Source organism: Mustela nivalis (assembly GCF_964662115.1).
Source record: "Mustela nivalis genome assembly, chromosome: 2".
NCBI lineage: Eukaryota > Metazoa > Chordata > Mammalia > Carnivora > Mustelidae > Mustela > Mustela nivalis.
Window position 1 is genome coordinate 154872970 of NC_139021.1, and position 27482 is coordinate 154900451.

The following is a 27482-nucleotide window of genomic DNA, read 5'->3' on the forward strand; positions in this document are numbered from 1 at the left end:
AAACTTAAAAGATAATTTTACTTGTTTAATCATTTACTCCCTACTCTTCAACCTGTAGGTTTAATCTGTTGTTCACTTTTCACTTTTGCCCAGCTAACTTTTTATGTCAGGGTTTTGTCCCCGTCCCGCCACGGCCGCTGTATTCAATAGGTGCCAACCATTAAGTTCTGCCTGTTCCATCTCACTGGTCCCTTTTGGTATTTTATATTTTTAATCCTCTAACTTTTTTCTAAAGATTTTATTTATTTATTTGACAGAGACACAGTGAGAGCAAGCAGGAGAAATGGGAGAGGGAGAAGCAGGCTTACTGCCGAGCAAGGAGCCTGATTTGGGCCTCGATCCCAACCTGAACCAAAGGCAGATGCTTAATGACTGAGCCCCACCGGCGCCCCAGTCCTCTAACTTTTAAACTTTATTTTAAAATTTACCTTTTTTTTTTTTTAAGATTTTATTTATTTTATTTGACAGAGAGATCACAAGTAGGGAGAGAGGAAGGCAGAGAGAGAAGGGGAAGCAGGCTCCCTGCTGAGCAGAGCTGGATATAGGGCTCAATCCCAGGACCCTGAGCTCATGACCTGAGCCGAAGGCAGAGGCTTAAGCCCACTGAGCCACCCAGGTGCCCCTTAAATTTACTTTCTTGAGATACCTCGATGAATCATTCGTTTGGGGGAGCACATGACTCTTGATCTCAGGTTGTGAGTTTGAGCCCCATGTGTGGTGTAGGGTTTATGTAAGAAATTTAAAAATTTACTTTTGTTATTTTGATTTTTTATACATACTTTCTCCCTATTCTTGATCTTCCTTTCCACCTCTCATTTTGAAACTTTTTTTTTGAACATCTCTTCCTTTCCTGTGTTTCCCCTCACTAATATTATTAAATCATTATTCTCTTTTATTTCTGCTTTCAGTTATATTTAATTTAAAAATTTTACTGAAAATGAGTTGTCCTTCCATATCATACCCACTGAATATCTTTAGCATAAACCTGCAGTTACAGAAAATGTACATGGCAAAATAAAAATGCCTTCTGTGTTTAATTTGGAAATATATCAAATGGGAAAAAAATGAGGAAAGTAGAGTCATCAAGAAAAGGAATACACTTATAAGCAAGTTCTAGTGGGGAAATGTAGAAAGAGGTTACATGTTGGTAGGAGTAATAGAGTTGCGGATGTGACTCAAATGCAAGGACATTTGGCATTTATTTACTTAGTGTCTTTTAATATGTAATACCATAAAGTCCCTAGAAAAATAATATCCTAAATTCTTGTTTTGTAGGGTAAAAATTCCATTGATGCAAGTGAGGAGAATCCAGGTAAATTTCCTTGTTCTACTTTTGAAGGATATGTTTATATTTTCACTTTTATTGCTATCAAAAATAAAATAATTTTTTTTTTAATAGTCATGAGAAAGAAGAGAGGAAGAGAAGATGAATCCTACAATATTTCAGAGGTCATGTCAAAAGAGGTAAAAATAAAGTGGGGAGGGCCCATAAGATTCACTGTTGAGTAAAACTGGTGGATTTCGAATTACATTTAAAGCTGTATGGATTGCTATTACATACTTGGCTTTTCAGGCTGTGAAGGGACTGTTTCAGGGAAGAAAATGGCACTGTCTTCCTGTTTGCTAAGGGAATGTGAGCTTGGCCTATTTAGAAATTATTATAATGAAAAGTTACTATTATCAGATATTTCTCATGACTTCCAAGATCTTATCTTCAGAACTTTGTTCTTGTTCCTTGTTGAGGACCTTTTGGGAACTGAAATCATGTAGTCATTTTTATTTTATTTTTTATTTTTTAAAGATTTTATTTATTTGAGAGAGAGTGAGAGCACAAGCTTGAGGGAGAGGCAGACTGCCCGCTGAGCAGGGAAGGGAACCTGATGCCGGTCTATCCCAGGACCCTGGGATTATAACCTGAACTAAAGGCGGACACCTAACTGACTGAGCGACCTAGGCGCTGCCCATCCCCCCCTTTTAGTCCCTTTTAAAACCAGATCCTTTTTTATTTTCTTGTCACATGTTACTTCATAAAATAGAAATTAAAAAGCATATTTAATTATAACAAACTTTAAATATCCCTTAGGCATATTTTAATGTTACATTCTTACATTAAAAAAAAAATTCTAACATTGTTATTTACTATATTTTTCTATAAATTGAGATTCAAACTCTTGAGATCTTCATAAAGTATAAAATACAAAATTTCACATACTTATGTTTTGGATGCACTCTAATATTTTCCTTCTTTTTTTCTTTCATTTAAAAATAATGGTCAAGACCCATTTGATTGATTATGAACATGGCCTACAATTTGAAAAACACTATTATTTAAGTATTACTTAGACTTATTGAAATTCAGGCAGTTATACATTTATCAAATGTTGGTAGCATATCAGATGTGGGCAAACTTTATCTTACAGGTATAAGATCAATTGATCAAGGAGCTTAGTAGATAACGGTCTTTGCCTTAGCTTTCATCCAGTGAGAAATAAGTAGTCAATTGGGCTCTTTTGAGCTTATAAACGGACTCTAAACTGAGGCACTAAGTTCATAAAATTTTCATTTAGAAGGTGACATCTGAGTTGTGACTTGAAGCATAAAAGTCATTTAAAGGTTGGGGAGAGTTAATAGGGAAATAATAAGATAAAGAGAAGGTAGTGAAGAGTGTTCTAGGAAGAGTGAATAACCTTTGCTAGAATAACCTTTGACAGACGTCCAGAGGCAGGAGAGATCCTGGCAATTTCAAAAACTTTAAAATACATATTGGTTACCAGTTTGTATATAAATAAAAAGGAGGTAAGGAGGGTCAGGAGTTTAGTTACAAGGTTTAATTTTTAACAGTGCTTCATAGATAATATTAGGTTTGTTTTGACTGATTCACACATTGTTTTTCAAGAAGGTTTAGCTTAGTCATTGTATTTATTTATTTTTACTTAGTTTAAAAGACAGCTCTGTTCCTTATATCACTTCAGCCTTAGGGTATGAATATCTATACTTAAGTAGTACTTTACATACACATGTGACAACACATGTAAGTATGTATATATATTTTTGTCAGCCACTTAACTCATGTGTCCCATCATCCTACATATCTTAAGTTTAAGATACATTTGAAGTTTCTTGAAAGTATCTACCATTTCATCCCCTTTGTCCTCTGAACATGCTATTCTCTGCTTGAAACCTACCGTAACTTAAATCTTTAATGATTATGTCCTGATGATAACTTTTTCAGATAATTTGATATAATACTCCCCTAACTCATTAAGTGACATTCAGGTATTGCTTGTCTTCATAACTTTAGCATCTGTTTTTCTTTTTTTAAAGATTTTATTTATTTATTTGACAGACAGAGATCACAAGTAGGCAGAGAGGCGGGGGGTGGGGGTTGGGGGTGGGCAGAAGCAGGCTCTCGGCTCAGCGGAGAGCCGGATGTGGGGTTTGATTCCAGGAACCTGAAATCACGACCTGAGCTGAAGGCTGAGGATTTAACCCACTGAGCCACCTGGGTGCCCCCATACCCTTAGCATCTAGTAGGTACTTCAAAATCAGAGTACTTCAATTCTGTATTTTTAATTTATTTGTCTTTGCCTCTTGCTCAAAATTACAAACTCAGATGTCTATCCACAGAGGCCTAAAGTGGGATAGAGTTGAGACTGTAATACATTTGGAAGTGAATCCTGAAATACCAGGAGTAGTCACAACTTAGACTGTAGAGCAGGGTTTGGAAAACAGGGTCAAATAGTTGTTGGCTTTGAATAGTTGAGTAGTTGGATAACTAGTCAACACTGAACTTGGCCTTTTGTAGCCTGAGAGCAGTCATAAGCAGTCATAAACTAAGCAAATATGCTCAACTTTGTTCTAATTAAACTTTACAAAAACAGGTTGCCAGCTGGAGTTGGTCTACATGCTATATTTGCCAATCCCTGTATTAGTGGATTATTGTCATATGTGATTTCAGATTTAAGTCTCCTCAGTAAGCTTTGGCTTAAAAAAGAAACAAAACAAAAACCCTGGAAATTTTAGGAGCAAATAACCCAGTTTTTAAGTATTGTTAACTAATGCAGAGTTTTATAAGACACTGTAACCTTAATTTTGCTTGAGGTCCACCAGTTTTGAGTCCTGTATTTTAATTACCTTGAGAGCCTATCCTCATTTCTTGGCATGAAGATAGAACAGAATAGAATATTCTATAGAATATTAGAATAGAATATAACAGAACAGAATAAATACTTGTTGAGTAAATAAATGAATGAACTACATATATTGCTACTTTATTTCTGTTTTCTTAATGTTCTAGGAAATTTTGTCTGTGGCTAAAAAAAATAAAAAGGAGAATGAGGTAAGAGATTTATGAGAAACTAAATATAGGAGCCATATCTGTTTCTCTGATCATTAATTCCTTTAATCTCCAGTGTACATTTTTTTCTCACTAGCTATTCTATTTCTTAACCTTAAAAAAAAAAAACTTAATTCTTTCTTATCCTGTCGTGCTGCTTACTTACATAATCAACTTAAGGTGTTCTACTGCATGGTCCTTAATGTGTAAATATTAGTTTATGGGTCCTTGGGAGTTTAGCGGTAATGCGAGTGCCTATAACAAAATGCATTCCACGTGTATATATTCCACAGCTTGTGGAAGCTCTAAGAGGTTCCTTAATCTTGTTGCTCACATGAAATACTGTGTTTGGATCTGTTTGGGAAGACTTCTCACCCCATCCCCATTTTCTGTGGAGAGATTCCTTGTTACCTGAGTATTCACTGTCCATATCCCTTCAAGTACAAGATTTCTTAGTTCAAGTTCAAGATTTCATATGAAAATGCTTACCAAGGGTTATAAAAATTAACTTACCTATCAAAGATTAATAGGCTCTTGGGAAAATTGATGACATTATAAATGGGAGCTATTCTTTTTGCCCATCATAATTTTGACCAAAATTTGTTTCTTATATCAGTGCACTAATTTTTATTCTTTGTTCTGTATAAGGATTAGTTTATGATACAGTTAAAATTCAACAATGTTAAATATAAATAAGAGTAAGCTTTTTTTTATATATAATTGCATATTTATTTAATTAAAAGATTCTATTTAAGAGTGTGCCCATGAGCAGTGAGAGGGGCATGGCAGGGGGAAGAGGCCGACTGGGAAACAGGCTCCCCACTGAGCAGGTGGGGCAGGGCTTATTCCCAGAACCCTGGGATCATGACCTAAGCTGAAGGCAGACCTCTAACCTACTGAGTCACCCAGGGGCACCTTTAGTTACATTTTCAAAGATAAAGCTTCAGTCTAATTTCCCATGACTTAATATGGAATTTTGACCATTTTATAGTATGCAGTAAGTAAGTGTGTACCGTGCTTATGTTAATTCTGATGAATTTTGATAAATGTATGCATTCATGTAATTACCACCCAAATCAGGATCTAGAACCTTTTCATATGATAGAAGGATCCCTTGTATCCCTTGCTAGTCATTTCTCCCACCACCAAACCTGGAGACAACGACTTTTTGACTTTTGTCGAAGACCAGTTTTGCCCAGTTTTTAACCTTTTTCACAGGTTGTTTCATACAAATAAAATCCAAACATGTATCTTTTATTTCCTGTTAACTTGTTACTCAACATAGTTGATACTCATTTATATTGTTGAGTTTATAAGTAGCTTTTTTAAAATTGCTGAGTAAAATTCCATCGAATGAATATTATAATTTCTTTATCCATTCTCTGGATGGGCATTTGAATGGTTTCCGGTTTGTGACTTATGAATAAGACCACCATGATAATTTGTGTACAAGTCTGTATGGACGTGTTTTCTTGTTCTTGATTATATACCCAGGAATGGAATTGGAGTTGCTGGGTCATATTGTAAATGTATGTTTTAAGTTAAAAGAAAATTCTTTTCCTGAAGTGAACACACCATTTTACTCTCACCAGCAGTGTATAAAAGTTTCTGTTAAGAAAAATAAAAATAAAATAGAAGTTTCTCTTGATGTTACTACCAGCATTTCATGTTAGTCTTCTTAATTTTAACTGAATATGAAATGAATTTCACATTTTACTGAATGTGAAATAAATCTTGTGTGGTTTTATTTTGCATTTTCTTAATTGCTAATGTATATTTTCATGTTCTTAATGGCTTTATGTTTTCTTTTATAAAGTTTCTATTCACATCTTTTGCCCATTTATTGTTACCTGCCCTTTTATTGTTGATATATGAGTTCTTTAAAAATGCACAAGTTCTTTGTCAGATTTATGTACTGTATTTTCTTTCAGTTTGTGGCTTGCCTACTCATTTTCTTAATGGTGTCTTTCAGTAAGCAGAACTTCTAAGTTTTACAGTAGCTCAGTTTATCGCTTCCCCCCAACCCCTTTGGTAGTTAGTGCGTTTTTGTCCTGTTTAAGAAATTATCCGAGGTTATCAAGATACTCTGCTTTCTTCTAAAAGCTTTATGGTTTTGGTTTTGACTTTATGATGAACATCACAAATGAATTTTATGTATGGAATGGTAAAATTCAGGGTTTGTAATTTTCCAGTTGAATGTCTAGTTGTAGCATTATTTGTGACTTCTCATTTATAAGACTTCCATCTGAATTGACTCAATCCTTGTTTTCACATTCTTAAATGTGAAATAAAGAGTTGTGGACGTCACTAACCAGTAAAATCTATCATTTATCATAAGTTGGTAATGCGTGTCATTACAGATAAATTGCTACTCTTAAGTGTGATGTAGGGAGTTCTTAAACTTTATTTACTTTGCCCCTTTTTCTTCAACAAATGTAATTTAGACAGAAGTAAATGTTCCTGTTTCCTTGAAAGGATTTTTTCCTTTCTATTTTATAGACATTTTTAATTTGGGTGAAAGAAATTATTATTAAGAAAATAGTTTAATAAATTCTTGAGTCGCTCATTTAAAAAGTTTGGATGGGAGGTACAGTTGTAAAGGTCATTTCAATAGTGTGTGCCTGTAATTTGTAAGAGTTATCTCAATTTTTTTTTCAATGGCTTTTGCGTTTGTGAGAGAATGGGGGTAACTATCTCTAAGGTTTTATTCAACAAACGGTTTTATTTCTATATACTTAATGGGTAAATTTTGATTAAATTTTCTGATAAATAGAGGGTAGCAGCATTATGTATCAATGTTCTAATTAAGCATTTTTTCTTCACAGAATGAAAGTTGTTCTTCTAATCTCTGTGTAGAAGACCTTCAGAAAAACAAAGATTCAAATACTATAATTAAAGACAGATTGTCTCAAACGGTTAGGCAGAACACTAAATTTTTTTTTGACCCAGTTCGGAAATGTGATGGACAGCCAGTACCCTTTCAACAACCAAAACACTTCACAGGAGGAGTGATGCGATGGTACCAAGTGGAAGGCATGGAATGGCTTAGGGTAATGAATTCTCAATTTTAATAGAAGATATTGGTTCATATCTGTATAATAGCCTATTCATGTGCTGTAACATAACTTGAGTTGTTCCTTCCAAGTTCATTATTAAATGTGAAATTCTGTGTGTAAATACTTAACTTTCAAATTTATTTATCTAGACTAAATTTTTGGTATTTTATTCAAGATTGCCAACACATCTGTGTTTTTTTTTTTTTTTTTTTTTTTAAGATTTTATTTATTTTATTTGACAGACAGAGATTACAAGTAGGCAGAGAGGCAGGCGGAGAGAGAGAGGAGGAAGCAGGCTCCCTGCCGAGCAGAGAGCCCCATGCGGGACTCGATCCCAGGACCCTGAGATCATGACCTGAGCCGAAGGCAGCAGCTTAAACCACTGAGCCACCCAGGCGCCCCACATCTGTGGTTTTGATAACCAATTTCTCACACGTGTTATAACCATGAATATGTCAATCTTATCATTATTATCACTGGGTAAAAAGAAGAAATATAAACTGTTGCTAATCCAGCAGGTGTTTATGTCTGAATTTAAATACATTGTGTATTGTTTTGTCCAGATGCTTTGGGAAAATGGAATTAATGGCATTTTAGCAGATGAAATGGGATTGGGAAAGACTGTTCAGTGTATTGCTACAATTGCGTTGATGATTCAGAGAGGAGTACCTGGACCTTTTCTCGTCTGTGGCCCTTTGTCTACACTTCCTAATTGGATGGCAGAATTCCAGAGATTTACACCAGATGTAAGATATGTTTCCTTTTGTTGAATATATTATCATTTCTATAATTGGTTGAATATATTATCATTTCTATAATTGTTTTGTTGCCTGAATTGTAAAATTATTATTATAATTGATTTTTGTACTACATCTTGAGGGTTGTGTTTTTTGTTTTAAGTTTTTTTAAGTAATCTCTACACCCAGTGTGGGGCTTGAACTCATGACCCCAAGGTCAAGAGTTGCATGCTCCTCTGACTGAGCCAGCTAGGAACCCCTAGTTGAATTATTTTTCAAAGGTTAGCGAAATCCATGTTACGTGTATACGTAAGAGTAGGTATTAGTAATCTCAGGTATTTGCCAAAAATACCCCTGAATGATTTTCAGTGCATTGGATAATTTCATTCACATCAAGACTGACATAGGTAGAAATTATTTCTCTTACTGTGGTGTTTTCCTTCCATATATTTATGTCGTCTTAGCCATATCCTTGCCTTATATTTTATTTGTTTTCATGGCTTATTTTATTCTCTTTTATTAGTAAAATAATTTTTAGAGGTGATTGACTCATTTTGCTATAGAAAAATAGAGTTAAGATTAATCATCTTTGTGCTCGCTTCGGCAGCACATATACTAAAAAAAGATTAATCATCTTTTTTCTCCTTAATGATAAATTTTGTATTTTCCAAATTGTTAATAATTTGCATTTTGTCCTTAAGTTTGTTACAAATCAATATAAAATCTTTTAGATTCCTACTATGCTATATCATGGGACCCAGCAGGAACGTCGAAAATTGGTAAAGAATATTCACAGACGAAAAGGGACACTGCAGATTCATCCTGTGGTAATTACTTCATTTGAAATAGCCATGAGAGACCGAAATGCGTTACAGGTATTGGTCTCTATTGAATTCTTTGTGATCCATAAACCACATTTTTCTTAGTTCATAGCACTTTCGCACCATCTGGTAACATTTGTTGATTTTTTTTTTTACCCCCTGATGGAAACAGTGGATTGTGTTCTACAGATTCTTTCAGAAACCAAAAGTTGGCATTAACAGATTAAGAAAGTTGTAGTCTTTAACAAGAAAATTGAAACGACAGCACCTTGACCTTTAGCCATAATATCATTCTAGTGTGTTAAATTCAGCTAGACATAAACCTAATCTGAGACTATGTTCCAGATATGTCTGGCATGTGATTTAAGTATATAGAACTCACCCATTTAATTTTAATTAAATAAGAATAGCATATATGAAGACAAGTTATTTTTAGACTGTCTTATGGCTATATGGTGTTTTAGTGTATGTTGTAGCTACTTAATTAGTGCTCAAGTTATGTAGTTGGAAAGTTAACCTTTGCTCATTGTCTCTCAGTTCATTTTTTGGTATTTGCACTTCTCTATCACTGCTCCACCTATTTCACATTTAGTTCTAAATTTACAACTTTTCCTTTTTCTGTCTGGTATATCAGAATTTACTTGTGTGCTGGTGGAAATTTGGGCTATGAATTGCAGTTATGTTACTTCTTCACAATAAAAGTGATATACACTGCTTGTAGAAGAAAGCATATAGACTTCAAAGCAGTTGTAATTCTGAGAATGCTGAGAATTCTGAGAATATTAAGTATTTTTGTTAGCATATAGATATAATTTATTTATTGTGTCTTGAAAATTCAGTTTTCTACTAAATAATATAACATGACCTTTCTAGTTATTTTGACCTCCCTATCCTGACCATATTGGAACAGATGAACCTTATTGTCAATTCCATTTGCTAGTGGTTAGAATTTTTATAATTTTCCCTTTCACTGAAGTTAGGACATGATTTTAAGGATCTTCACTTTGAGGGTACAGGGCACTTATTCCTGACTGGCAGCAGAAGTATCTGTTAACTTAGGAAATTTTTTTTTTGGGGGGGAAGATTTTATTTATTTGACAGAAACCTAGCAAGAGAGGGAACACAAATAGAAGGAGTGGGAGCAGGAGAAAGAAACAGGCTTCATGCCAAGCAGGGAGCTTGATATGGAGCCTGATCCCAGGATCCTGGGATCATAACCTGAACCGAAGGCAGACACTTAATGACTGAGCCACCCAGGCACCCAACTTATAAAATCATTTTTCAGAACCCTCATTTCTGTTGCATTGGGTTTTCTCTTTGCTTTTATGTATTCATTTATATTTGTTTTGCTTTTTTATGGTACATGTCTTACAGTGAGAGATTACTTAGGTTATCTGGTATTACCAGCAAAAGCAGTCCCAATTTGTTTTTTCTTTTAAAAAAAAAAAGTCATAATATTAAAAAAATTTTTTTAAAGATTTTATTTATTTATTTGACAGAGACAGGGAACACAAGCAGGGGGAGTGGAAGAGGGAGAAGCAGGCTTCCCGCGGAACAGGGAGCCCAATGCAGGGCTCAATCCCAGGACCCTAGGATCATGATCTGAGCCAAAGGCAGATGCTTAATGACTGAGACACTCAGGTGCCCCCCAAAACTTTTATTTTTAATTCTGCTATGAATCTGTTAGAATGAAATGCAAAATATGTCCCATTTCATGTTCTTTCCCCCAATTTGCCAATCTTGTTCTCTAAGGATACCTACAATTTCCAGCTTGGTATTTATATTTCCCAGAAATAGTCCATATTTTTGCATTTTTAAACAGCAAAATAGATGAACTTTAAGACTACCTGATCAAAATAAAAGAGAAAGCACAGATAATAAAAATGAGAGTAAGAAGCTTTGTGTAGTGGCAGTATTGTAGCCAATGAGGTTTATCCGAGGTACAATTATTGCTAATTGAAAAATGAGAGTAAGATTTTTGTTATTGTTTTGCTTTTTTTTTCTCCTTTGAGTTGATGATGCTCAGAGTAAGATTGTAGTTTTGTTGTTTTTGCTTTCTTTTTTTTAACAAGGTTTTGAAAAATGAGAAATTATATTTTTATGACAACTTACTGAAAGTAGATGGATGGCTTTCTGTGAGGATAGAAATTACTAAAACTGCCCCCAGAAGAAAGGCAAAGCCTAAACAAATCAGTAATTATATTAAGAAACTAAGAACACCATCAGATTAGAATGTCCATTTCAGATGAAGTTCTCAAGAATGAAAATTCTAATATTTAATGTTTCAGAGCATGTGGCACTAATAAAGCTTTAGTTCTTTTTTAGGAATCTAGTATAACACTAATCAAAACCTGATAAAGCATTACCCAGGGAAACCACGGACTGCTTTTTTTTTTTTCCCTGTTTCTTTTAAGATTTATTTTTAGAGAGAGATAATGAGAGGAAGCACGAGTGGGAGGGGTAAAGGAGGAAGGAAAGAATCTCAGGCGGACTCCACACTGAGTCCAGAGCCCAGTGCCGGGCTCCATCGCACAACCTGAGCCAAAATCAAGTAGGACACACAACCAGTTGTACTGCCCAGGTGTCCCCAGACTGCCTGAATAAAGAATGTGAATAGAAAAAATTTAAATACATAATAGCAGGTGGACTTTATTAGTTCATAGCCAAGGGAAGTCTATTTTAGGAACAAAAGTATGCATCAGTTTTAGAAGATATATTTATCCTTTTAGTAGATCAGAAGAAAACATGACCATCTCAATAGATACAGAAATGCCATTTGATAAAATCGAACATCCATCCCCAAAGAAGTTTTATTTTTAGAATTGTTTTTTTTAAAAATTGTAATATCATCATTTTAAAGTTTTTCCCTAAATTCCTTTTCTAGCACTGCTATTGGAAATACTTAATAGTAGATGAAGGACACAGAATTAAGAACATGAAATGCCGTCTAATCAGGGAGTTAAAACGATTCAATGCAGATAACAAACTTCTTTTGACTGGTACTCCCTTGCAAAACAATTTATCAGAACTTTGGTCATTGCTAAACTTTTTGTTACCAGATGTATTTGATGACTTGAAAAGGTAGGTAAGCCAGTTATTTAACTATTTTCTATATTTTTCTAACCTCAAATCTGCTCTTAGTCAAAATTAATTCCTTTCTCCTAGGTAGTTGGATTAAAAATGATAGCTTTTTGGCAACTTTTTTATGGTATATATATGTTAATATAATTGATTTGTGGAGTAGGTTAAGTTGTAATCATTTTTTTCTCTTACAGCTTTGAATCTTGGTTTGATATCACTAGTCTTTCTGAAACTGCTGAAGATATTATTGCTAAAGAAAGAGAACAGAACGTATTGCATATGCTACACCAGGTTGTGATTTTGTCTTATTCTGCTTACTATGGACTCCAAATGAAAAAGGAACTGCATAGATTATCTTTTGTAATAGATTTTTAAAAAGTGACCTCTAGGGCTGGGAGAAGAGCAAGGGAATAAGTTACATCTAAAGGGGGCAGGGGACTCTTCATTTTTCAAGACTTGATAGTATTTTTATTTATTTACTTATCTATCTATCTATGTATCTATTTATTTATTTAAAGATTATTTATTTATTTGACAGATAGAGATCACAAGTAGGCAGAGAGGCAGGCAGAGGGAGGGGGGAAACAGGCTCCCTGCTGAACAGAGAGCCCAATGCGGGGCTTGATTCCAGGACCCTGAGACCATGACCTGAGCCTCTGAGCCACGCAGGCACCCAAGACTTGATAGAACTTTTAAAGGAAAAAAGAGAAAGAAGGGATTAAGAGGTGTGTGGAGAGAGTATTGCCTGAAAGCATACGAATTCACATACGTTTATTCATGTTTAAATTTTAGATTCTAACACCTTTCTTACTGAGAAGACTAAAATCTGATGTTGCTCTTGAAGTTCCTCCAAAACGAGAAGTAGTTGTTTATGCACCACTTTCTAAGAAACAAGAGATCTTTTATACAGCTATTGTGAACCGTACAATTGCAAACATGTTTGGATGCAGTGAGGTAGAGTATGGCTTTGACATAAACTGGAAATAACAGTTGGTATTGGAAATTCCTTGATTAATTTCAGTCTTAGATCTTATCACCTGTTTTTAGGACTTACAATATGAATTTCTAACTAGAGTATATAGCAATAACGAAAGTTGTCTTCTAGTAATTCTGTGATCCTACTAAAATTGAAGTGATGGTTCATGCATTAATTGCTTTATAGTTATCTGGAATGTTTGTTAAAATTTTTTATTCCTATCCCAGATTAACCCAAATTATGCTATGTGGGGATGGACTAGGAAATAACAGGCACACGCTATATACAAGAGTTTCCCAGCTAGACCAATCCCCCATACACAATCCCTTTATAGGAGGTTACTGGTCTTCAAAAATGTAATAGAACACCTTATTTGAAAGAAATATCTTCTTTCATTACCCACCATATTATATTAAAGTAGAATGTGATTATCTTAAAAGATTAGGGGACCCTTAAATTTTGTTTAAATGTCTAGACTTTCTGCTGTATACCATGTACCAATCTATTTTTCAAGACATTTATGGTTCTGTACATTTCTGTTTTGTAAAACCTTTAGATTCTGTTCCCCAATTTTTATTATAATTAAAGAGAAGATCTGGTTTTTGAGCTATTAGAAATTTATAATCATTGCTTATTGTGAGGAATTTCATTGCAGTGTTATACCAGTCCAAAGAAATGTTCTCTAATGCAGATATGTGGTGCTCCTTAACTTAACCCTAAGTTACTAAATTCTTTTATATAAGTTCAAAACAATTCTATCCATCCTTAATTTTTTCCACTGAGATACGAAGGCATTTACTATAATGCTCTGATACTGTCATAAGCATTTAAAATACTTAGACTTAATATGACCACATTTGCACGTGGCCAAAGTTTATGGAGCCTTTATTTTGTGCCTTTGGAAATTCCTAAACTTGATAATGAAAGAAAATTATTTTTTTCTTTATATCTTAAAACATTTGCACGTAAAAATATTACAATTCACTTTTATGTATTTAGAATTTAAGTGTATAGGTTCTTTAACATATATTCCTTTTTAATTATTCACTTTTAGAAAGAAACTGTAGAGCTAAGTCCCACTGGACGACCAAGACGGCGAACTAGAAAGTCAATAAATTACAGCAAAATAGATGATTTCCCTAATGAATTGGAAAAATTGCTCAGTCAAATGCAGCCAGAAGTAGACCGAGAAAGGTGTGAGTTTAAAATAAATTTAAGTGTTCTTTAAACTGTGATACTTTTTGTATTTCTCACATTCATGGATTATATGTTTTTGGTAGAGCTGTTGTGGAAACACATATCCCTATAGAATCTGAGGTTAATCTGAAGCTGCAGAATATAATGATGCTCCTTCGTAAGTGCTGTAATCATCCATATTTGATTGAGTACCCTATAGACCCGGTCACACAAGAGTTTAAGGTGAATACCATTTAATAATGTACTATTTTGATTTCTGTAACTACCCCTCTGTCCCTCCCATTCCTCGCTCCCCACCCTTTCTCCTGCTCCCCCTCAAATAAATAAATCTTTAAGAGAAATTGACATTTGTGCTGTAAGTTTAAACTTAACATTCTGTTATTATAAAGCCTCTGGGAGAGGAGTGAGAAGGATAGTTCAAGGTTGAGCTTAGATTAATTTTTTTGTGAAATCGTTCATTTTATTTATTTTTTGAGAGAGAGTGTGTGCTCAATGTTGAGCAAGGGAGAGAATCTTAAGCAGGCTCCATCCTCCATGTTGAGCCCTATGTGGGGCTTAATCTCATGAAGCTGAGATCATGACTTGAGCTGAAATCAAGAGACAGACACTTAACCAACTGAGCCATTCAGTTGCCTCCATTTTAAATTCCAGAGTATGTCTTTCCTTGAGAAAGAATTGTCTTCTGATTTAAAAAGATCAAATGATAAGGTCATTTTGTTTTTTAAAGTTTTATGGAGACTTGTCATTGAGAATGAACTATTTACCTAGATTTTATTTTGACAAAAAGAGATTATTGGTAATTATTGTAACTGTTTTTTCTCTTCCTTCTCTCCTTTTAAGATTGATGAGGAATTGATAACAAATTCTGGGAAATTCTTAATTTTGGATCGAATGCTGCCAGAACTAAAAGCCAGAGGGCACAAGGTGGTACTTTTGATCGGATTTTTGATTATTTAATTACTTCTATTAATTAGTATAGATACTAAGATATATTTAAATTTCAGGTGCTGCTTTTTTCACAAATGACAAGAATGTTGGACATTTTGATGGATTATTGCCACTTCAGAAATTTCAACTTTAGCAGGCTTGATGGAACCATGTCTTATTCAGAGAGAGAAAAAAATGTAAGATTACTTCAGTCATACATACCAAATTATCTTTTGTAACTATCTAGGTTTCTAAAGTAATGTTCAGAGTAGAATCACAAATTGATAGACTAAAAACCTTGTAGTAGGCTCAAACACAGGCATTTTTTTTTCAACTGATTTTTTTAAAGATTTTATTTATTTGACAGTCAGAGATCACAGGTAGGCAGAGAAGGGGGGAAGCAGGCTTCCCACCAAGCAGAGAGCCCAATGCAGGGCTCAATCCCAGGACCCCAATATCATGACCTGAGCCAAAAGCAGAGGCTGAACCCACTGAGCCACCTAGGCGCCCCAAACACATAAACATTTTTATTTAGTATTAGTAAGTCTTAGTTTTTTAAAAAGATATTTATTTATTTATTTGACATCAAGACACATAGCGAGAGAGCAAGTATAAGCAGAGGGAGGGAGAAGCAGACTTCCTGCTGAGCAGGGAGCCTGATGTGGGGCTCAGTCCCAGGACTCTGGGATTCATGACCTGAGCCAAAGTGAGATGCTTAATGACTGAGCCATCAAAGCGCCCCTTAATGTTTCTTAAGTTATATATTTTTCTGGTCCAACTTGATTTAATAATATCCTACTTCACTACCACTGTAAGAATGTTGAGAGAATAATACTTTTTTTCCCTCCTGATTTTGGCTCTTATCTCTACCCTAACATTTCACTGAAAATTTAAAATCTAAGCAGTTGAAAGAGTTTTATAGGAACATCTATAAATCTGAGAACCTGTCATTAAGCTTATACTGTTCCTTTTGGTCATATGCTTGTGATACAGAATCAGTCTATTTCTGTATCCATTTAACATTTTATCTTTTGGGGAGCACTTTAAAATAAAATTATAGATAATAATTCCCTTCTATTATTTCGGCATATTTTGTCTTTTGGGGTGAATTTTACGTATCATGAAGTGCATAAAGTCAAGTGTACATTTTCTGAGTTTTGATGAATGCAAACTTAACATCAGCTCAGCAAGTTCTCTCATGCCCCCTCTCAAGGAACCCACTTTTCCTGCCTACCCCATCCACTGGAAACCACTTGGGGTTTTAGTTGTTTTGGTCACTCTGTTTTTAAGATTTTTAAGAGAGGTTGGTCTAGACTTTTTTATTTATTTATTTTTTTAATAAAATTAGGTATTCTTCTTTCAAAAAAAAATTTTTTTTTTTTTTGAGGATTTTATTTCTTGGAGAGAGAGAGAGCACAAGCAGGGGGAGCAGCAGAGGAGGTGGGAGAGAAGCAGGCTCCTACAGAGCAGGGAGCCTGATGCAGGGCTCCATCCCAGTACTATGGGATCATGACCTGAACTGAAGGCAGACACTTAACTGACTGAGCCATCCAAGCACCCCAACAAAAATATCCTTAATAAAAGAGGGGCTTGGAAAACAAATGAAGGTAACATAAGCAGATGTTTAATATGTTAAACATAATTGCTCCTAGATCTAAATGACTGATTCGGTTTCCTATGGGTACATCTTTTAATTGCTGTAATTAAAAACAGTTTCCCTCCTCAGTTCTTTGGACTAAAGTTCTCTTTTCTTTTTTTCTAGTGCTCATAGCTATGATTTAATACAGTGAAAGGATACAGATTAAAATCAATAAAAAGAAAAGTTGTAGGGTGAAGTCTAGGAGAAGCTACATGTGACTTTTCAGTGAGGTCACATAGACCGCACTAAATTCTCCCAGCAGCAATTTATAATTGCACATCTGAAGTAAGCCAGGGAAGCTCATCTGAGCCTTGCTGTCCGTGGTTTCCATTGAGAGTTAGTCATATAGGCATGATGTATCTATGTGATTGGCCTGAGCTACCTGGTCTTAAGCACCTCTGAAGATCAAATTGATGGAGCTTCCCAGGGTTACAGTCTTAGCCGGGCAGTAGGTAATGTTTAACGATTTTTTAATTTCATGAATGGGAAGTCTTGATAACTTTCTCTTTTCAGCAAATCATTTTTTTTCCCCCCAACTTTCATGACTTCTGGGTTTTCAGTGTTTATTTATTCCACATCTGAAGAATTCATACCTAGTTTGAAGAGTTCTGGCTTATTGGGGCACCTGGGTGGCTCAGTTGGTTAAATGGCTGCCTTTGCCTCAGGTCATGATCCCAATGTCCTGGGATTGAGCCCCACATCAGGCTCCCTGCTCACTGGGGAGCCTGCTTCTGCCTCTGCCTCTGCATTGCATTGATGGTTCAGTAGTAGAATTCTTACCTGCCTCAACCTCTGCGTGCTCTGCCTACTTGTACTCTGTCTCTCTGTCAAATAAATAAATAAATAAAATCTTTTTTTAAAAAAAGAATGCTGGCTTATTATATCCCTTGGCATTGCTGTCCCCACTCCTTTGCTATAAACACATGGTTATAAGATGGTTGTTGCTCCACAGGCAGAACAATATCAGCATTCTAGGTGTAACAGTTTCTTTCTTTCCTTAAGTTTACCTTTTTTTTTTTCCCTTGCTTTTAGATGCACAGCTTCAACACAGATCCAGATGTGTTTATCTTCTTAGTAAGTACACGAGCTGGTGGCCTGGGCATTAATTTGACTGCAGCAGATACAGTTATCATTTATGATAGTGATTGGGTAAGTTGGAAGTATAGCAATATGCTGTTATATTTCCATTCTGAATTTTTTATCTTTCATTGTATGCTTTGCAGTTTTCTTTATCTGTTTGTAAAAGGTATTCCATCTTAAGACAAAAATCATTATCAAGTGCCCTGTTTGTAAAGTCTTGAATATGTATTATCATTGAAACTATTCTAGAAATCTAAAATGAGTTAAGACACTTTGACAGATTCTGATTGGATCATGCATTTAACTTCAATAGGAGTTTAAATAACTTTAAAGTTAAACTATTAAATATTATTTTTCTTTTCACTTTAAGAATCCCCAGTCTGATCTTCAGGCCCAGGATAGATGTCATAGAATTGGTCAGACAAAGCCAGTTGTTGTATATCGTCTTGTCACAGCAAATACTATCGATCAGAAAATTGTGGAAAGAGCAGCTGCTAAAAGGAAACTGGAAAAGTTGATCATCCACAAAAGTAAATTATACTTAATATTTTTTAACATTCTTTTTTATTATGTTCAGTTAACTACTATGTAGTACATCATTAGTTTTTATGTAGTGTTCAGTGACTCATTAGTTGTTTATAACACCCAGTGCTCATCACAGCATGTGTCCTCTTTAATATGCATCACCATGTCACACCCCATCCCCCCGACCTGCCTCCCCTGTGAAATGTCAGTTTGTTTCCCGGGGTTCTTAAGTCATTCATGGTTCACCTGCCTCTGATTGCTCCCCTTTCAGAGTTCTCTGCCTCCCCTATGGTCCTCCATGGTATTTCTTATGTTCCACATATGAGTGAAACCATATAATTGTCTTTCTCTGCTTGACTTACTTGGCATAATCCCCTCCAGTTCCATCTATGTAGATTCAAAGGTTGGGTATTCATCCTTTTTTTTTTTTAATTTTAAAGATTTTATTTATTTATTTGGCAGACAGAGATCACAAGTAGGCAGAGAGAGAGGAGGAAGCAGGCTCCCCACCGAGCAGAGAGCCCGATGTGGGGCTCAATCCCAGGGTCCTGGGATCCCAGGTCGTCAGGACCCTGAGACCTGCCTGGGCCGAAGGCAGAGGCTTTGACCCACTGAGTCCCCCAGGCGCCCCTAGAAAAGTTCTTCTTTTTTCCTCCAGTGTAAATTCTAACTACAATCTAAATGTTCCATCAAGTCAAATTAAAGATTTCTAAAACCTAAACCATATGTCCCTCAAAATCAGATACACTAGAGAAAGTATTTTCAAGTAGAGAGCAGGTAGGAAAAGTAGCATAAAACAATTGAATAGTGATTTTCAACATTATCATTTTCCCATTTCTCTAGGCTTCATAACTTACAGATTTTTTCAACTTTTTTTTTTAACATAGCCCTGAAGCTAATTTATCTGAATAGAATTTTATATTGAATGAATAGAAGTAGAACTTCTCCAAAGAATCTTAGGGAATAAAATATAAAATACCAATGCCTCACTTACTTTACTTCCCCTACCTCTCAGAATCTTTTCCAGTTTAAGAAAACACTGTATCTGTGCCTGGGTCAGTCAGTTAAGCACCCCACTCTTGATTTCAGCTCAGGTCATGATCTCAGAGTTGTAAGACTGAGCCACACACTGGGTTCTGTGCTGCATGCAGAGCCTGTTCTCTCTCCCTTTTCCTCTGCCCCACAACCCTCTCTCCCTCTCTTAAAAAACAAAAACACAGTATTTGAAAAATACTAGGTTTGAAATGATGAAATGAACATTCTACAGAACCAAATATTTGAAATACTGAGTTCAACCGAGTAAACATTTTTTTTTAATAGCACTACTTCAACATATCTTTAATACTCTAATACTTAATATACTGGACTAGTAAGAAACAGCTTGACGTTTTCTTGAAGACTTTCGACAGGCAATCTCTTTTCAGGAATAAGCATTAACATTATGCCAAATTCCCATGACAGAATTGAGGATATGGCACTTTGAAAGTGTTGTCTTGGATGGTTTTCTTTGCCCCTCTGCTCATCTAAACACCAGTGTTTTTCTTCATGCATGTTTATAGTCACGCCAACCTAGTTTAGGTCTTTATACCAACAAATTCCCCACCATCTATTTTTTTTTTTTAAGATTTTATTTATTTGAAAGACAGATCACAAGTAGGCAGAGAGATAGGAAGGGAAGTAGGCTTCCTGCTGAGCAGAGAGCCCAATGTGGGGCTTGATCCCAGGACCCTGGGATCATGATCTGAGCCGAAGGCAGAGGCTTTAACCCACTGAGCCACCCAGGTGCCCCTCATGTATCCATTCTTAAGTTGGTTGACATGTAAATTGTTTTCCAGATTTTTGTTTTTATGAAAAAGCTGCTCTTGTACAACTGTTTGTGGACATATGCCTTTATTTTTTCGTGGTCTTTGGGTGGGTGTATGTTTACCTATAGGAAGCTACTAAACTTTGCCCTAAGTGGACATACCATTTTATACTTCTGCCATGAAAGTATGAGAGTTATGGTTGCTTTTTATCCTTATCAACACTTGGTTTTGCCTTTTCTTTTTAACATAAGACATTCTGATTGGTGTGTAATGTAGTATATTTTGGCTTTAAAAGTGATTTTCAGTGTTTCTAATTTCCTGAACCTTTTTTCTAGATCATTTCAAAGGTGGTCAGTCTGGATTAAATCAATCTAAGAACTTCTTAGACCCTAAGGAATTAATGGAATTATTAAAATCTAGAGATTATGAAAGGTATGATTTTGCTTAATATACATTTTTTACAAAAATGCAATTCACAGTTTTGATTTATCGTATGGACTTAAATATTTTATTTTCTTACAGGGAAGTAAAAGGATCAAGAGAGAAGGTCATTAGTGATAAAGATCTGGAGTTATTGCTAGATCGAAGTGATCTCATTGGCAAGTATCATGCTTTTACTTTTTTTAAGGGAAAGTGAAACAGACATTTTAAAAGAGAGAGTAGTGGGCACCTGAGTGGCTCAGTGGGTTAAGCCGCTGCCTTCTGCTCAGGTCATGATCTCAGGGTCCTGGAATGGAGTCCCGCATCGGGCTCTCTGCTCAGCGGGGAGCCTGCTTCCTCCTTTCTCACTCTCTGCCTGCCTCTCTGCCTACTTGTGATCTCTCTCTGTCAAATAAATAAAATTAAAAAAATGTAAAAAAAATAAAAGAGAGTAGTAATATTTAATGTACCCCTTTATGTAATTCATTCAGCCACTAGTCCACAGCATTTAACCAATCTTTTCTCATTGTAATTCTCTTTTGTCAGAATCTTAAAATCATGAGATTTTATCCATCTTTTACTCAGGCATCTTTTACCAAGAAGAACCTCTCTTTAAATATAGTCACTATGTCATTACATTATTACATTTAAGAATATTGGCAGTAAAACTTTTATCAAAAGTTTTACTCTTGATATCCTTTACCTAGGCCATATTGAGATTTCTCCAGTGGTCTTTACAGTTGGAATCAGGATCCATATTTCATTGTTGACTTTGTCTCTTTTCTTCTATAACACCTTCCTCACTTGTTTTTCCAAGTCATTGACAAAAACTAGATTATTTGCTCTGTGCAATGACCTGCATTCTGAAATTGGCTGGTTTTTTTTTTTTTAACCCCTTTTGTGTTGTCCTTTGATTTTTTGCCTCAATCTACTTATTTTCTGAAAAGTGTAAATAGCTATATATGTGGCTGTACAAGCTTAATTAGATCTAGGTTCCATTTCTTAGGAATACTTTGTTCATTCTCTCTTTGAGAAAAGCACTTGTTAGCATTTAATGAGGCTCCTTCCATGTGGCTTCAAGCTACCAGGACACAGCGCCTTCCCTCCCCAGCCCCCGATGCCAAAGCACCATTAATATTCTCAGCTGTTCTGCTAAAGAATTTGGCCTTCTATGATGTCAAGCTGCTTTAGGAACTTTCCCTGTCCCAGAACTCTGTAGCTTGATCGAATTTCATCATCGAATGATAGGATCAGCTCTAATCTTGTTCTTTGGCAGCATTTACCAGTGTTTGCTTACTGACAGGGTCCAATTTATCAAGGTTGCAGATGTGCAGAAGCTCTGATTCCTCTTTAAGCAGTATTGTGCCATACCAACTTTTCCAAAGTAACCTGGGTGATAGTTGTTGAAGTTGATGACCCTGGCTTCCTGGGTGCTTCTGGTGCTTGCCAATGTGGCCGAGGTTCACATGGTCCTGAGATTTCTGTGTCTGTCTTAGTCTGGATGGTACATCAGCATCCAAAACAGCTGTCGTCAGAGTTAAAAATCCTTCCAGGGAGTACATATATCTGAGTTTCTTATTTTTAGTGAGCTAGGATTGGTCAGCTGATTCAGGCTGATATTAAAAAGTTTTCTGCCCTTCTGTTCGACCTGTTGGTTTTAGTATCCATTGATGATGATTGTTTAGAACCATTATTTCCTGAAAGATTGCAAAAATTGTGATATTTCCTCTTTTGTTATTCCTTCATTAGTTAGAATTAGTTTATTAAGAACTTTTACCTATCAATTATTTGGTTATTCTATAGGGGATACAGTCCATACAGGTGAGGCAGGATAAGTTGCTTCCTTTATTTATCAGTCTTTAGAATAATGAATTGATGTCTATCATGGTAACCATAAATAATCTTGAAAACAAATGCAATAAATATTTAAAACATCATTTCCTGATTATATTATTAACATACTACCAGTATCTATACTCTTGATTATATTATGTTTGTATAGTGGAAATAGTGTATAATGCTGTACTCTGCACATCTTTGCCCAACCCTAGTTCAACACCGTTATGTTGGTAGCTTGGTATTGTTGATGATAGGGATATTTAATACCATGGAGAAAGGAAAAAAATACAAATCAGGGCCTTTTGATGGGACAGGGCATCAGGGGAGCCAGTTAAACATTTATGAGCACATCACTGGGTTTAATTTCTTGATGTCTTTAGCTTTGTTTCAAATAGCTCTTTTTAAAATTGTGCTCTTTGTCTTCTTATCATTGAGTTGAAAGAAGTCTTTATATATTCAAGATCTAAGTCCTTTATCTGATACATGTTCTACAGATACTTCCTCCCAGTCTGTAGCTTAGCTTGCATGTTCGTTGTTTTTCTTTTTTTTAAAAACTAAATTCTGTGCCTAGTATGGGGCTTGAACTCCTGACCCTGAGATCAAGAGTCACATGTTGTACCTTCCGGGCCAGCCAGGTACTCCTTGTCTTGCATTTTTCTTAAGTAGTGTCTTTTGAAGGTCAAAAATGTTTAAGTTTTTATAAAGTCCAGTTTATCTTTTTTTGTTACCGCTCATGATTTTGATGTCATCTCTAAGTAATCTTTGCCTAGCAAGGGTCATGGTGTTTTTCTTCAAAGAGTTATGGTTTTAGTTGTATTTGAAATAATTTTTCTGTAGAGTATGAGGTTAAGGTCTAAATTTTTTGTGCATTGTTGTTACTCAGTTGTCCCAGCACCATTTGTTGAAAAGATTATTCTTTCCCTAATGAATTGCCTTAGCAATGTTACTGAAAGTCAGTTGATCATGAATGTAACAGTTTATTTCTGTACTTCCAACTCTGGCCCCTTGATCTGTTTGTCAATCCTATGCCACTACCACACTGTCTTGATTATTATAGCTTATTATAGCTTTGTGGTCAGTTGTGAGTGAATCCAATTTTGTTCTTTTTCAAAATAAGTTTTTAGCTATTCTGGATTTTTTTTTTTTTTTTTTAAAGATTTGATTTCTTGATTTGACATAGAGATCACAAGTAGGCAGAGAGGCAGGCAGAGAGCCCAATGACCCTGGGATCCCATGAGCCTAGGACCCTGGGATCATGACCCGAGCAGAAGGCAGAGGTTTTAACCCACTGAGCCACCCAGGCGCCCCGCTATTCTGGACTTTTTTGTTTTTTGTTTTAAGATTTTACTGATTTATTTGACAGAGTGAGAGCACAAACAAAGGGAGGAGCAGGGAGCCTGATGGGGGGCTCAATCCCAGGATTCTGGGATCATGACCTGAACTGAAGGCAGATGTCCAATTGACTGAGCTACCCAGGAGCCCATATTCCAGGATGTTTGCGTGTTTATAGTTTTCAAATAGTTCAGGAAAATGAGAAAGATAAAGCCCTCTGGCCACATTTTAAATACATTATTAAATAAAAATCAGTTATATGGGGTGCCCAGCTGTCTCAGTCTGCAGAGTATGCATCTCTTGATCTTGATCTAAAGGTGATCTTGACCCACATTAGGTGTAGAGATCACTAAAATATAAAAATCTTACATGGAGTGGGTGGTTGGGTTATGGACTTCGGGGAGGGTATGTGATATGGTGAGTCCTGTAAAATGTATAAGCCTGATGATTCACAGACCTGTACCCCGGGGGCAAATAATATATTATATGTTAATAAAAATAATTAATTAAAAAAATGGGGGAAAATCTTAAAATAAAAAAAATCAGTTGTATAGAAGGAATGTAAAGATGGTATAATATTTGAAACTTTGCATTATCTGAATAAAGGAGAACTAGATACTGAAAACCCACTTGAGATAACATCATAATCCCCTCATATTTCTTAAACTAGACAGGGAGAGGAATGTTGTTTATCTGGTAAAATGCATCTATCCAGTAAGTTACTAAAATCAAGAACATTCAAAGATAACCGCTCTCACTCCTACTGTACAGTATACAACATTGCACAATTTACAAGGAAGTCCTAACACTATAAAATAATAAAAGGTTTACGGGAGTAGTATTTAATTTTACCCTTAAAAGTACTTAAGTAGTTAATTAAGTACTTTAAAAGTAAATTAAGTAGTACTTAATTCTTACAGGGGGTATAATCATCTCCATAGAATGTAAGGGCATTGAGAAGTGTTTAGATAGCATTCAGGAAGGTTGCTATTAATTAATAGCATGTGTGAGGCACCTGGGTGGCTCAATTGGTTAAGCGACTGCCTTCAGGTCATGATCCTGGAGTCCCAGGATCAAGTCCCACATCAGGCTCCCTGATTAGCGGGGAGTCTGCTTCTCCCTCTGACCCTCCCCACTCTCATTCTCTCTTTCAAATAAATTTTAAAAACTCATGAAAAAAAATTAATAGTATGTGTATCAGCAGTAATTATTTTGAAAATAAGAAGCTTCCAGTAACTACAAAACTGTAACATGCCTAGGATTAAGTGTAACAATTTCTTTAAGGCCATTATGGACAAAATTATGAAACATAGGACTGAACAAATGTACATATTTAACTATATTCATGGATGTGAATGATGAATATAGTGAAATATGTATGTGTTAAAATATAAGTTGCTATTCCCCAACTTAACTTAGATTTCTTATATTTCTTCCTAATTAAAGCTCCAGTATGACTCTTTAAAGAACTATGACAGGCAGTTTTAAAAATTTATGTGGAAGAGAAAAGGGCCAACAGCCAAGACAATTTTTAAGAACCACAAAGTATTCCATATCATGTATTAAGACATAATTTAAAGGTCACAATAACCAAGACTAGAATTAGGATATAATAAGATAAATGAACCAGTGGTTTGGCAGATTGAGAAAGCCAACCAAACTTGTGCGGAAAATCAGTGAATGACAGAAATGGCAATTTAAACTAGAGAGGGGAAATTTCTGTTATTCAAATACATGATGTGGGGACATTTCTAACCAACAGCTGGGAGACTTCATATCATACTCAGTGACACATTCTAGATAAGTTAATCTAATTGGAGAAAACCTCGATATTAAGAGCAAAACTTTTTTTTTGTTAATTAACATATAATGTATTATTTGTTTCAGGGGTACAGGTCTGTGAATCATTAGTCTTATACAATTCACAGCACTTAACATAGCACATACCTTCCCCAGTGTCCATAACCCAGCCACCCTGTCCTTTCCCCACACCCCAGCAACCCTCAGTTTGTTTCCTGAGATTTAGAGGCTCTTACGGTTTTTCTCCCTCCCTGGTCCCATCTTGTTTCATTTTTTCCCTCCCTCCTCACCACCACACCCATCCTGCCTCTCAAATTCCTCATATCAGAGAGATCATATAATTGTCTTTCTCTGATGAATTTATTTCGAACAGAGGAATATATTTATGATTTTTAGAACAGGGAAATAATTCTTAAGGTACAAAATTAAATGAATAGATTGATAGATTTTATTATGTTAAAGACTTGTATAAATACAGATGACACCATAAGCAGAGATGAGTGACAAACCACAGAAATATGTGCAACACATAACAGACAGGAAGTGTTTATTACATATAGATAACTAAGTCAGCAAGAAAAATGGACAACTTGAGCAGGCAGCTACCAGGAAAGAAGTGGCAGTTAACATTCAAAGATGCTACAACATCCAAAGAAATTGGAGTAACGGCATTCAAAATCAGTAGAGATTCCATAAACAAAAACATAAAAGACCACATGTTAGCAGTGAGGGGTGTGTATGAAGATAAATTTTCACGGTATCTTGCTTACCAGCTTTTAAACTAATCACGATTGGGCTTTTTTTCTTTCTTTCTTTTTTTTTAATATATATGACAGATCACAAGCAGACAGAGGCAGGCAGAAGGGGGAGGGGAAGCAGGCTTCCTGCTGAGCAGAGAGCCCAATGTGGGACTTGATCCCAGGATCTTGACCTGAGCCAAAGACAGAGGCTTAACTCTCTGAGCCACCCAGGTGCTTCTGTTTTGTTTTGTTTTTTAAAACATCTCCGAATGTAATTGTAAATTGGTGCTCTAAACTTGTGTATCTTAAATTCAGAAGTGATTTTGATTAGCAAACTGATGTTTATCTGTTCCCTAGAGGCCAGTTCTCATTGTAATAAGAGGAGTATGCTTTACTTTCTCACTTTTGCTATGTTGACTATTGATTAAGGAATAAAGTGTCCCACATTCCTGTGGGTTTTTAAACTTTGGCCAGATGACTCTTCTCATAACAATATGTTGGACATCTCTTTTAAGATTCATTTTTAGGTTTGTAACTTTTTAAAAAAATAAATCCTTGTTTATATATTTTTCTCTTAGATCAAATGAATGCCTCAGGACCGATTAAAGAGAAGATGGGGATTTTCAAGATTCTAGAAAATTCTGAGGATTCCAGTCCTGAATGTTTGTTTTAAAGTGGAGCTAAAGACTATCTTTTAAAGTTCTTGTTTACATCTAGTGATTTACCTACATTGGTTTTAAAATTCAGATTATCCACTTTACCCTGTTGATTGTATCAGTTTACATAATGACTCTTGTACCATTGCATAATCAGTAGGTGGTAATTCTCTGAGCCTTATTAAGAACAAAAGAGTATTCATAGTAACTTTAGATTTTCCGTTAATTTTTCAGGCTCAGTAATATTTTTGGGTACAGGCTGATGTGTACTTAACCACTGCCAGATTTATACAGTCTTCCTGTGGAAGTTTAATGTCTTTTTCCCCGCTTTTAGCAGTACAGTTCATGGGTTTGGGGTACTTCAGTTATGGAGTAGGCTTCAATGGGGGAAAGATTGGGATTATACTTTCTGTTGTTTAAATAAGAAATTGTTTGATTTTAGGGTCTATTTCTATAAAATAGTTTACCAAATAAATGTTTGTTATAAGATGATCTCATCAAATTATTTTTTTCAG

General features: G+C 35.4%; 1 protein-coding gene across 1 annotated transcript in view; it reads left to right on the forward strand.

The window, feature by feature from the left end:
• Positions 1-27459, forward strand: part of HELLS (helicase, lymphoid specific) — a 39627-nt gene extending 12168 nt beyond the window's left edge. The window contains exons 5-22 of the mRNA XM_082722089.1: positions 1276-1312; positions 1400-1464; positions 4298-4339; positions 7162-7386; positions 7956-8138; positions 8861-9004; positions 11835-12031; positions 12226-12322; positions 12824-12985; positions 14062-14201; positions 14288-14426; positions 15045-15128; positions 15209-15328; positions 17803-17919; positions 18221-18380; positions 20516-20612; positions 20703-20779; positions 26890-27459. Coding sequence (XP_082578215.1) covers positions 1276-1312; positions 1400-1464; positions 4298-4339; positions 7162-7386; positions 7956-8138; positions 8861-9004; positions 11835-12031; positions 12226-12322; positions 12824-12985; positions 14062-14201; positions 14288-14426; positions 15045-15128; positions 15209-15328; positions 17803-17919; positions 18221-18380; positions 20516-20612; positions 20703-20779; positions 26890-26984 — 2181 coding nt within the window. The 3' untranslated portion in view covers positions 26985-27459. The remainder of the gene's footprint in view (positions 1-1275; positions 1313-1399; positions 1465-4297; positions 4340-7161; positions 7387-7955; positions 8139-8860; positions 9005-11834; positions 12032-12225; positions 12323-12823; positions 12986-14061; positions 14202-14287; positions 14427-15044; positions 15129-15208; positions 15329-17802; positions 17920-18220; positions 18381-20515; positions 20613-20702; positions 20780-26889) is intronic.
• Positions 27460-27482: the final 23 nt, after the last annotated feature.